The 12,836-nt window shown below is 48.0% G+C and overlaps 2 protein-coding genes across 2 annotated transcripts; both read right to left on the bottom strand.

The window, feature by feature from the left end:
• Positions 1-379: 379 nt before the first annotated feature.
• LOC127784987 (uncharacterized) lies at positions 380-3,185 on the bottom strand. The gene is made up of 3 exons (XM_052312417.1): positions 2,769-3,185; positions 1,198-1,955; positions 380-1,117 (listed from the first exon to the last, which is right to left on the bottom strand). The coding sequence occupies exons 1-3, from the start codon at positions 3,090-3,092 to the stop codon at positions 556-558; spliced, it is 1,644 nt and encodes a 547-aa protein (XP_052168377.1). The 5' UTR covers positions 3,093-3,185; the 3' UTR covers positions 380-555.
• Positions 3,186-4,072: 887 nt separating this feature from the next.
• Positions 4,073-12,303, bottom strand: LOC127783874 (uncharacterized). Its single transcript, XM_052311018.1, has 3 exons — positions 11,971-12,303; positions 5,145-5,896; positions 4,073-4,823 (listed from the first exon to the last, which is right to left on the bottom strand). Exons 1-3 carry the CDS (start codon positions 12,286-12,288, stop codon positions 4,334-4,336), a joined length of 1,560 nt encoding a protein of 519 aa, XP_052166978.1. The 5' UTR covers positions 12,289-12,303; the 3' UTR covers positions 4,073-4,333.
• Between the last annotated feature and the right edge of the window lie 533 nt (positions 12,304-12,836).

Here is a 12,836-nt window from a genome sequence, read left to right as displayed (position 1 = left end):
AGTGTCCAAACATCCGATGTAATAGGGACTTAAAAGTTTTACTCCCATCTAAACAGGGTCTAAGACCTGTACTACTACCACATTAAATCTGTTCCTTTGTAATGATATTATTTTTTGACAGCACACATACTCCATTCCTGATTCACTTGATATTCCTAATTTTTTTTGTCACGGATATATGCATAATATATCATATTATTATGCATTATTATGACTTAAGGCATAAATATACGCATTATCATATATCTTTAATATCATATGACTTAAAACACAGATATATGCATTATATATCTGCATGAATTGGTATATCATATTATTATACTTTACATGAAATATATTTGATCTATGACATAAATTGAATTAAAACTCAAATGCACAGTTCATATAATAGTTTTTTTTTGCTAACATGAAAATTTTAAAAATTATTAAAGACAAATAAAGCAGTACCGTAGCATTTAGCACGGACATATTACTAGTTTTCTAAATTTGATTTCACATAGAGATTTGAACTTGAATGTCTGAACATCTCAAGGCCTTTCTTTCCTTTGCCTGTCACTACTCCCGGCTTGCCAGTAACCTCACTGTATCAGCATCAGCTTCACCCTCGCCTGAGCCGTAGACACCGGCGTCGCCATCGCCATCGCCGTCGCCTCTCTCACCACCACCCTCCTCCTCCTCCCCCGATCCAACGAGCTCGAACCGCCGCGTGTCGCCGCCGCTACCGCCGCACAAGCCGTCCTCCAGCTCGACGTGCCGCAGCTCCGTCGTCGCCTGCGTGTCGCCGCCGGCGGCGTTGGCGGCGACCAGCGACTGCATCGCGCGCGCGCGGTCCCTGTCCCGCGGGTACGTGCAGTACAGGAACGAGTATATCGCGCTGCACGCCGTCATCGGGATCGCGATCGCCGCGTACAGCGCCTTCGCCAGCGACGCCGCGTTCTCCCTGTCCCTCTCGACGCCGCCGCCGCCGCCGACGCCGGATGGCTTGAAGCCGTACACGTGCTGCGACAGGTAGCCGACGGCCGGCGGCGCGAACGACGCCAGGATCGACTCGAACGACCTGTCGAGCGCGTAGATGCTCGTTCTTGATTTCTCCGGCACAATCTCCGCGAAAATTGGACTGCAACATCCATGATCAGATCGCAATTTCCGTAAATCCTTTTTGGAATGAGAAGCTTTCAGATGTAATCTGTGACATACTTGTTAGTGGCAGCTGCGTTCCACGAGATGATGAGACCCATGACGAACAGCACGAGGGCGTGGGCGACGCCGGTGGAGGGGTCGTCGGGGAGCGCCAGCAGCAGGACGGCGGCGAGGGGCACGGCCGAGCCGGCGCTGATCTGCGACAGCACGATCCTCCCGGCGTCGGGGTAGCGGCGGGCGAGCGCGTCCCCCATCTTGCCGCCGAGGAGGCCGCCGAGCGACGTGGCGACGGCGAACACGGTGGTGAACACGGCGGTCTCGCCGTGGCTGAACCCGACGAGCTCCAGCCACATCGACAGGAACGACAGCGCCGACCACGGGAACGAGCCGCTCACCCCCTGCGCCACGAAGATCTGGAACGTCGGGATCCGGCACACCGCCCTCGCCTCCCCGGCCAGCTCCCTCGCCTCGTCCCACGCCGACCGCCGCCGCCGCCGCCGCTCGCCGCCGTCGCCCGGCGCGCCGGCGGGGAAATGCGGGTCGACGGCGAAGAGCCAGACTAGGACGCCGACGGCGACGCTGATGGCGGCCACGAGGTGGAACGCGACGCGCCAGCCTTCGACGCCGAGGACGGTGGTGGACGCCAGCAGCAGCGCCGAGAAGCCGCCGATGATGGAGCCGATGCTGCTGGTCAGCTGCAGCCACCCGAACGCCGCGCCGCGGTTGCCGTCGTCGGTGGAGTCGGCGACCAGCGACTGCACCGCCGGGATGACCAGCGCGAGGCCGATGCCATTGAGGCCTCTCGAGATCGCCACCTGCAAAAATAAAATAAAATAAAATAAAATAAAAAATCACACACACAGAGACACACACACTGTCAGTTTTCAGCTGGGTTTTTTTTAAGATAATGGAATAGATAACATCCCGGCCTTTGTTGAACAGAGTTACAGCCAATTATTACAATCTAACACTCGAACAAAGAGTGTAGTTTAAATAGAATTAAACACACCCAAACATTATAAAAGTGACCAGACCAAGATAAGCAACACACAATTATTCAAGCTGGGTACATTGACCTAATTTTATTTTGCAGTTGATTGAGATTAGTACAGGCAAGTCAAGTGAGCGAATTCACAGAAATTTCGAACTTGTATCAAGAAGTCAAGAATGACAAGGTAGATCTTGGAAATTTTGACCTTGGCACATTGATGTCCAAATAATTCAGCAATTTCTCCATCACCAATTCACCATGTGTCGCTTACAATAATCAAGTTGCAATGGTTGCTTAGTCAAGAGTCAAGTGTGACTTCAACATCCTTAATCAATTATCATCATTTCAACCGTGGGAAAAAAATTCTAAAAACTGACTTAGCAAATTCCATCTACCAAGTCGCAGCTCCAGCAGAAAATTCTTTGCTGTTTTCTCTTGCATAAATTCGTCGATTTGGCAAATTTCTTCGTAGCATTTGACATTTGGAGTACTACTAATAAGTATATTTAAGCAAACAAATCACTTCGAACACACGAAGATTGCAGAGAGATCTGAGACATCAATTAGCAGCTGCCTTTTTCCTAACCAAACTGATTAAGATCGACGAACCAAACAAGCAATGCGAGCGACTAATTACCTGGAGGAAGGTGCCGGAGACGGCGACGAGGAAGGTGGCGGCGGCCCAGAGGAAGGCCCCGGCGGCGACGACGTGCGCGCGGTTGTGGCGCGACGCGGCGTAGGCGGCGACGGGGTAGCACGCCGCCTGCACGGCGGAGCGGCACAGCGTGAGCGCGCCGAGCCCCGTCGGCGTCGCGTGCAGCGCCGCGCCCACCTCCCGGTACACCGCCGGCAGCAGCGCCTCGTCGGCGCGCTCCATGATCGACGCCAGGTTCACCAGCACCAGCGTCCGCCGCTCCTCCCACGTCGTGGCCGCCGCCGCCGCCGCTGGGACGAGCCCCATCCAGCCGGCCGCCGGAGCTTCCTCTTCGCCTCTCAGCCCGAGCTCGGGGTGCCCGCCATTGGCAGCGAACTAGCTAGGAGCTCGCGCGCCGGCGGCAGCAGCGGCGATCTGGAGATATCTTTTCGCGCGAATTTTATAATCTACGTTATGACTCGTCCTGGGCGCGTGCAAGGCTATCTACCCTCACACTGACATGTGGGGCCAGGGGAGGGTGGGGTCCACGTGTCAGTGAGTGTTTCAAGTGGACTAGTAATTCTTTTTGACCGAACGATTGTGATTATGACCAGGAGTTAGCAAGTTGGGTTCTGATTGGCTGGTTCTTGAGATGTCAGTGAGACAACTGACACTTGCGATAGTTGCCTTTCTTTAACTATTATTTTTTCCTAACGAAATGTATGGATTTGTCTTGGAACGACTAAAAATTATTTCTTGTCACGTTGTTTAGTGCTAATTTATTGTTCACTTGCACGTGCAGCAACGAGGCAGCACAGCATGCGATTTTAATCAGTTGGTAGCTGGCTTGATCTCATCGTGATTCAGATGACGATTTTCTTCAGATTCCAGCAGAGAATTTGTTGCGTATTATGAGCATTTGTCTGTCAAAGCCATTTGGGGAATTTACTGTCAACCATGAATCATTTCTGAAGATGAGCATGACACATTCTGAATTTTAGTACCAGAGCCATTCCATGGCATGAACATCTCCTTGTGGCTGAGATTAGGATTCAGACATTCAAGTCTGCTCCAAACTGAGCACATTCCTTTTCTTCTCCATTGTTTAAGGTGGGCAAATCCTTTGTTTATCATTCAGTAGATTTTGCCATCCAATGGCACCATTGAGAGGTTAGAATTCTGAATCAAACTGATTTATGTGAAGCATGGCAATCTCCATTATGAAAACAGAACAACATTGTTATGTTATTAGGTCGTTGTAAAAAAAAAATTGTTGCAAGAACTATTAAAATACAATACAAGCAATTGCTTCGGTTGACATTCTATAGCATTAGCTTTAGTGTAAAGGTTTATACCAGTTACAAAAGATAAGTTCATTGTGCCGTATATCAGGACTTTTTAACACCAAATGGACAAAAATGACAATACTTATCCTATCACTAACAGATAGATCTCCATTCTACATTTCCTAAATGGCTAAGTGAGAACATAAGTTTTGTCCAAAATTGACACTGTAGAACTCAGAACATTTGCCTGATAAATTGCTAAACATAAAGTCCTCTCTGTTGTTACGACTCCCTGTTTGCCAATAGTTTTGCAGTATCCTTCTCAGTCTCGGATAAACCCTTGACATCGTTGGTCACTTCAATTGTAGCTATTTCATCGTCATGTGGTGAGTCAACAACCTGAAAACGGCAATCGCCTTCTTCCAAACAAGAACCCTCCTGCTCCATCTGCTGCAATTCAGACTCTATCAGAGATTGCATACGTGCACGCTCTCTATCCCGAGGATAACTGCAGTACAAGAATGAGTATATGGAGGTGCAGATCGTAAATGGTATCGCAATAGATGTGTACAATGCCTTGGCCAAAGATGCAGCATTCTCCCTGTCTAACTGAACACTCTGTCCTTTGTTATCTGGCCTGTATCCATACACGCGCTGAGCTAAGATGCCAACGATAGGGGGAGCGAAGGATGCCAGTACGGACTCGAAAGACCTGTCAAGAGCATAGATGCTTGTTCTTGACTTCTCCGGAACAATCTCCGCAAAAATAGGGCTGCAAGGCAAGCAAGAGGTGCAAACATTAGAGTACAGCATATAGTAGAGAAAATGTAAATTTTGGGGCCTGTTCACTTTGATGCCATTTTCAACCTTACCAAATTTTGGTAAAGTTGTTAAAAAAGTGGCTACATTTAGTTTGCTGCCAAATTTTGGTAACTATATAAGAAATCCTGTCAAAATTTTGACAAATGCCAAAATTTGGTAAGGTTTTTTTTGGCATCAAAGTGAACAGGCCCTTGAACAAAAAAGATGTGGCGAAAAAATAAGTTTTTTCATCATCATATAGAATACTTCTGTGTGTGAGGAAATGACATACAAGTTTGTAGCAGGACCATTCCAAGAGATGAATACGCCCATAATGAACAGCACAATGCCATAGGCAAATCCCTTGGATGGATCATCAGGGAGACCCAGTAGTAGCACTGCAGCTAGAGGCACAGCTGAACCAGCACTGATCTGTGACAAAACAATCCTCCCAGCATTCGGATAGTGCAGAGCAAGGAAATCACCCATCTTACCCCCAAGAAGACCACCAAATGAGCTTGCAACCCAGAAAATCGTCATTAGAAAAGCAGTTTCCTTGTGGCTGAATCCAATAAGCTCGAGCCACATGGACGCGAAAGAAAGTGCTGACCAAGGGAATGTGCCACTGACTCCCTGAGCGACAAAAATCTGGAATGTTGGAATCTGAACCACAAACTTGGCCTCCTTGATCATTTCCTCAATAACTTGCCAAGCAGACTGTTTAGTAACCAGCCTGTCACACGTTCCAGCATTGCTTCGAAAGTGAGGATCCGCAGCAAAGAACCAGTTCAGGATCCCTACAAAGACACTAATGATCGCCACAAGATGGAAGGCAATGCGCCATCCTGCAATACCGAAGACCGTGGTTTGTGCCAGCAGCAAACCGACGAAACCCCCAGAGATGAGGCCTAGGCTGCTAGCAAGCTGCAACCATCCGAATGCTGTTCCACGCGTGCCATCTTCAGTGGAATCAGCCACCAATGACTGGATTGATGGTACCACCAGAGCAAGGCCAATGCCGTTCAGACCCCTTGCGAGTGCTACCTGGCATGATAAGTGCCACTGTAAGCTTGCAATTGAAAATGATCATATTATACTGGTCACAACAAAATAGAGGGAGCACTTGCCAAATAATTCGGTTACTTGGTGAGCATGTCATGTATCACTATAGGCAACATGAATGTGAACTTACTGCCCTTGCTTGTTTCTTTTATCGAGATCGAAATATTCCTGAAGGTTTTTACAAACATGTTTCTATGAAGTTATGAGAAAAGTATAGCATTGAGCCATTGACAACAGTAGTAGTCTTGATAACTATGATATGCTACTTGTGCATTCTGACAAATGATCAGAAAGTTCGCCGATTGTAGAATAGCTACCTCCCGGTCATCTTAGAGTCAAACATTAGTCCCTAAATTGTTGGGCAACGGGAGACTCTAAATTAAGCATTTCGACAGTTCGAACTCGTGAAATTTCAATCCAATCTAAGCGGCTTTCCATTTTTTTGGTCGTAAAATTGAGATTGTTTAGCTCATATCCATAATTAATCAAGCTCTAGCAAAAGGGGAGAAAAACAGTACACGACTACACGCTAGGTTTTGATGCAACCTGTGTCTCCGCGCCGCCATCTCGTCTACACCAGTAACGCAGAGGCGCGGAAGCTGGTGCCCGCGCCGTCCCCGGAGAAGCCGGCCAAGCGACAGAGCACGCCGTGCCCTAGGGCAGGGCAAGATCGCCGCGCTGCCCGACCGCCGCCGAAGCCGGTTCGCCGCTGCGGCGGCGTGCGCGCGGGCGATGAGGGGGCCCTCTCATCGACGGCATCCGCCCTCGCCCTGTGGCTCCGGCCGTGCTCCACCTCCACCACCGCGCCGCCACCGCCGCGGCGCTCACCGGCACGGTGATGTGGAGGTGGCGACTACAAGAGCCCATTGGGCTAGGCTTTGTATTCAGCTGAAATCTGGCCCGGTTTTGAATTCTCAATTTAATCGTAAGTTTCAGTTTGACAAAAACATCTCGAAAATTTGTGCCCCCAAAATTTGAACCGGTGAATCCATTTCTCGAGCAGGGCTACTGTTTGGAACTGTGATTTGCACAAACTCATGTAATTAATCAGTTGCGGTGTTAAACACACCATTGATTTTGACTTTTTGAGCGGAGATCTGAACTCATCGGAAGCACAAAGCAGAAACGGGAGATCGTGGTTCACACCTGGAGGAAGGTGTCGGAGACGGCGACGAGGAAGGTGGCGGCGGCCCAGAGGAAGGCCCCGGCGGCGATGACGTGGGCGCGGTTGTGGCGCGCGGCGGCGTAGGCGGCGAGCGGGTAGCACGCGGCCTGCACGGCGGAGCGGCACAGCGTGAGCGCGCCGAGCCCCGCCGGGGTGGCGTGCAGCGCGGCGCCCACCTCCCGGTACACCGCCGGCAGCAGCGCCTCGTCGGCGCGCTCCATGATCGACGCCAGGTTCACCAGCACCAGCGTCCGCCGCCGCTCCCGCTCCACGTCCACCTCCACCACCTCCGGCTGCTGCAGCTGCTGCCCCATCATCCCCTCACCTCCGTCGTCTTCTCCGGCGAGGAATCTCTGATCTCTCTCTCTCTCTCTTCTCCGGGCATTAGTACTTCTGCCGCTCCGGCGATCCAGGGTCAGGGTCGCCTCTGTACTTCGCGGGAAATTTAGTATTAATTCCGGCTGCTCTCCCTGCTACGCGGGGAGAACGAGACTCGTCGTGTTTAACCGTCTATGACGCGTGGGCACCACCGGAACGTGGGGCCCACCTGGCAGTGGGAGTGTTGGCGTGGTGTATGGTTCGGAAGTCAGGTGCTGTCGAGGTCAGCAAGTCGGGGTGGAATTGGAAAGCGTTGAGGCGAGAGATACTTGGGACGCTTCCCATTGGTCTGTTTCTTGTGGGGCCTGGTTGGAGGTGACTTGGGTACAGAAACTACAGATTACTTGGATGAAGCATAGTAATTCCCGCTCAAAGTATAGCAAATTAATGTCTTCTTTTTTTCCTGACACTTTGGTTTTGTATGACTATCTTATGGTTTGACAACATGTGCACCATGGCTGCCACAAATAATATGTGTTCGGAACACATGGTTCCCAACCCAAGCTATCCGCATAGAAAACGGAGTGGTTCATTAGCGCATAATTAATTAAGTATTTGCTAATTTTTTTTAGAAATGGATCAATATGATTTTTTTATGTAACTTTCGTATAGAAACTTTTTACAAAAAACGCACCATTTAGCAGTTTGAAAAGCGTGCACGTGGAAAACAAGGGAGGTGAGTTGGGAAAGTGGAGGAAAGAACTCTTGTGTTTTGACTTCAACCATCTTCTGATCCACTATACCCATTTTGCTTAAGCGGCACTAGGTATGCATCTTGGGTCACAGTGGCTAACAAGTGAACCCACTTATAGGTTAAAATAAATGGGTTTGCAGCTTATTTTGATCTATAAATTGGTTTTACGGGTTAGCCACTTACATCCTTATTATACGCATCCATCAGCAGCTAGTATAATCGGCTCGCTTGTGATCTTACCATGGATGTACTGGACATTCAATTCTTTTAACTCTGTATAGTTACATTACATTACATAATACATTCATAGGATGGGAGAACACCTTGTCTACAAAATGCATATGTGGATAAAAACTAATAATTGTATATCAAATCCACTTTATTTTAATACTAACTCCACGTAAATTTACGCGGGAAAAACCGCTGGTTCTACTTTACCATTGAAAAATTGTTACAAGTACTAAAATATAATAAAGCAATTGCTTTGCTTAACATTCTACAGCTCCAGCTTTGGTGTAAAATTTGTAACATTAGTACATGTTTGAAAATATCAGATTCATCGTGTTGTACTACCTCCATATTTTAATGTATGGCACCGTTGACTTATTGTCTAATGCTTGACCATTCGTCTTATTCAAAAAATTTATGTAATTATCATTTATTTTATTGTGACTTGATTCGTCATCAAATGTTCTTTAAGCATGATGTAAATATTTTCATATTTGCACAAAAATTTTGAATAGAACGAATGGTCAAACGTTGGTTGAAAAGTCAACGGCGTCATACATTAAAATACGGAGGGAGTATATCATATCTTCTCAACAACAAATGGACAAAAAAAAAAACAACTAGATTCAATCTAACACTAACTGACCAACAGATAGGTCCCCAATCTACAATTTCTAAATGGCTAAATAAGAAGACTAGTTTTATAAAAAATAGGCATTGTAGAATTCATAACATTTGCCTAATAAATTGACAAGCTTAAAGTTCTCCTTTGCTATTAGGATTCCCTGTTCGCCAGTAGTTTTGCAGTATCCTTTTCAGTATCAGGTAAATCCTTCACATCATAGGTCAGTTCTAATTCACCATTAGCTGAGTCAAAAACCTGAAAACGACAATCCCCATCTTCCAAACAAAAACTTTCCTGCTCCATCTGCTGCAATTCAGATTCTATCAGAGATTGCATACGTGCACGCTCTCTATCCCGGGGATAACTGCAGTACAGGAACGAGTATATGGAGGTGCAAATTGTAAACGGTATTGCAATAGATGTGTACAATGCCTTGGCTAAAGATGCAGCATTCTCCCTGTCTAACTGAATACTCTTTCCTTTGTCATCTGCCCTGTATCCAAACACTCGCTGAGCTAAAATGCCAACAATAGGGGGAGCGAAAGATGACAGTACGGACTTAAAACACATGTCAAGAGCATAGATACTTGTTCTTGACTTCTCAGGTACGGTCTCTGCACAAATAGGCCTGCAAGACAAGCAAGAAACGTTATAGTGGTAATATACTAGAGCAAATATAAATTTAAACAAAAGGTTGTGGCAAAGATTTTTATTTTCATCATCAGATATATCATAGTCGAGCAAAGCAAATGCAAAATTGGGACAATATGATGTGGCAAAGATTATGGTTTTTATCATCATATAGAACACTTCTTATGTACCAGAGGAAAATGACGTACAGGTTTGTAGCAGGACCATTCCAAGAGATGAATAAACCCATGATGAACAGCACAATGCCATAGGCGATACCCTTAGATGGATCATCAGGAAGACCCAGTAGTAGCACCGCAGCTAGTGGCACAGCTGAACCAGCACTGATCTGCGACAAAACAATCCTCCCAGAATTCGGATATCGCAGAGCAAGGAAATCACCCATCTTACCACCGAGAAGACCACCAAATGAACTTGCAACCCAGAATGTCGTCATTAGAAAAGCGGTGTCTTTGTGGCTGAATCCGATAAGCTCAAGCCACATGGACGCAAAAGAAAGTGCTGACCATGGGAATGAACCACTCACTCCTTCAGCCACAAATATTTGGAATGTCGGAATCTGAACCACAAACTTGGCCTCCTTGATCATTTCCTCAATGACTTGCCAAACAGACTGCTTACAGACTGGTCTATCGCACGAGCCAACATTGCCTGCCGGAAAGTGAGGATCAACAGCGAAGAACCAGTTCAGAATCCCTACAAAGACACTAATGATTGCCACAAGATGGAAAGCGATGCGCCATCCTGCAATACCGAAGACCGTGGTTTGTGCCAGCAGCAAACCAACGAAACCCCCTGAGATGAAGCCTAGGCTGCTGGCAAGTTGCAACCATCCGAAAGCCGATCCACGCGTGCCACCATCAGTGGAATCAGCAAATGACTGGATTGATGGTACCACCAGAGCAACCCAATTCCGTTAAGACCCCTAGAGATTGCTACCTACAATAGTAAGTACGGTTGTAAGTTTCCAATTGATATTGGTTCAGGAGCACGAATTTTCTGGTTAGCACAAAATATATACAGAACACTCCCTCAACATTTCAGTTACTTTGGTGCACATGTCTTGCACCAAATTAGGATACATACTAACTGCTTGACAAACATTTGTATGAAGTTCAACAAAAAGGATAGCAATGACCAGTATTAGTCATGATAACTATCAAATGCCAGTTTCCAATTTTGACAAATAATCAGAAGTTCTCCTATTCTAGATAGCTCCCTCCTAACCTTAAGCAAACATTAGACCCTGAAAATGGTTGGGCAATGATGGATATAAATTGGGCATTTCGGCAATCCTAATTCTTGTAATCTCTACTGAATCTGCTCCCCTTTCCCATTTTGTTTATAGTAAATTATTCTTTAGCCCATATATCATTGAAAAGAAATTCAGTTTCTGCCAAAAGGGGGGAAAACAGTGCATTCGTAGCTTTGCTATTTTTTTGCTCTAACCTGTGTGTCAGGCTGTGAGCGCCGCCACCTCGTCTTCACCAACAACGTCGATGCACGGAAGCTGGTGCCCACGTACGCCGTCCCGGAGAAGCAGGCCATGCGGCTCACCCGCGGCGGTGCCCTGGCCGGGGCCGGGCAAGATCGCCGCGCCAACCCCCACCGCCGCCAGAGGCGGATGCGCCGGTGCGGCGTACGCGCGGGAGACGATGGGCCTCTCATCAACGGCATCGGCGCCTCGCCGCCCGCCGGCGATCTCGCCCGTGCTCCTCCGCCGCGGCGCATGACTCCGGCACGGTGATGTGGATGCGGCGAGGCGGCGGGGTTAGAAATGAGCCCATGGGCTGGGCTTACATTCAGTTGAAATCTGGCCCGATTTTAATTTAAATTATAAATTCAATCCTTTATTAATTGATTCTCAGAAAAATTGCGGCCCCCAATATTTGTTTAGACGGATACATTTCTCAAGTAAATTCAAGTTTTTGCTCTTTATAAGTGAGATGTGTGATTTGCTTAATTAATTACACCTGAACAATTCATAAACACCATCAGAAGATGCCCACGGATAAAAGTTTTGTTTCAGTCTGTTTACAATTCAAGTAGGGATAGCAATTAGCAAACCTGCTAGATTTAAGATCTACTCTCCCGGCCATAATCCCATCTTTTGTTAAACATTATACTGATGGAGCATAATCCAAACCTAAGTAGTTAAACACAGAAGAATTTAAATTTAAGATGTCGGAGCAGAGATCTGAACGCATCTAGCAGCGGAAGCAGCGAATGATTTAGAGCAGGAAGTAGGAACGGAGCTTAATTAACGAATTAAAATCTCGGAGACATCGGCATCAGCAGCAGTAGCTCGTGCTCACCTGGAGGAAGGTGTCGGAGACGGCGACGAGGAAGGTGGCCGCGGCCCAGAGGAACGCCCCGGCGGCGATGACGTGGGCGCGGTTGTGTCGCGCGGCGGAGTAGGCGGCGAGCGGGTAGCACGCGGCCTGCACGGCGGAGCGGCACAGCGTGAGCGCGCCGAGCCCCGCCGGCGTGGCGTGCAGCGCGGCGCCCACCTCCCGGTACACCGCCGGCAGCAGCGCCTCGTCGGCGCGCTCCATGATCGACGCCAGGTTCACCAGCACCAGCGTCCGCCGCCGCTCCCTCTCCACGTCCACCTCCGGCTGCTGCGCCGTCATCCCCTCACCTCCGTCGTCTTCTCCGGTGAGGAATCTCTCTCTCTCTCTCTCTCCGGCTCCGGCGATCCAGGGTCGCCTCTTCTCCAGTTCGCGGGAAATTTAATATTCCGGCTGCTATGTACAGCTACACGGGATATTCTAGGACTCTTCCGGCCTCTTTGGCACAGGTCTAGCTTCAGCTTCACCCTTTCTGGAGCTAGAGCTCAGCCAAATAGATTCAGGTCTACTAAAACTGGCGGTGGAACTAAGTGGACCTTTCTCATAAAATGAACTAGAGTTGTGGAGCTAGGTTTAGGCAACTCCACAACTCCACTACAAACCTAACTCCTGAAGTTAAATTTAGGAATTAGAGCTATACTAAACAGGCACTTCGTGTTAGTCTCCATGACGCGTGGGCACCACCTGAACGTGGGGCCCACCTAGCAGTGAGGTTATTGTGGTTTGGACGTGGGATGGAGTAGAGGTGCTCACGAGGTGAAAGCTGGTGGGAAGCACGCGATGCGATGAGGGTGGGAAAGTATTTTAATCCCTCTATCCCCTTGTTATTT

Source organism: Oryza glaberrima, chromosome 9, assembly GCF_000147395.1.
Source record: "Oryza glaberrima chromosome 9, OglaRS2, whole genome shotgun sequence".
In the NCBI taxonomy this organism is placed as follows: domain Eukaryota; kingdom Viridiplantae; phylum Streptophyta; class Magnoliopsida; order Poales; family Poaceae; genus Oryza; species Oryza glaberrima.
Note: the sequence above shows the minus strand (reverse complement) of the source record. Positions and strands in the feature narration are given on the sequence as shown.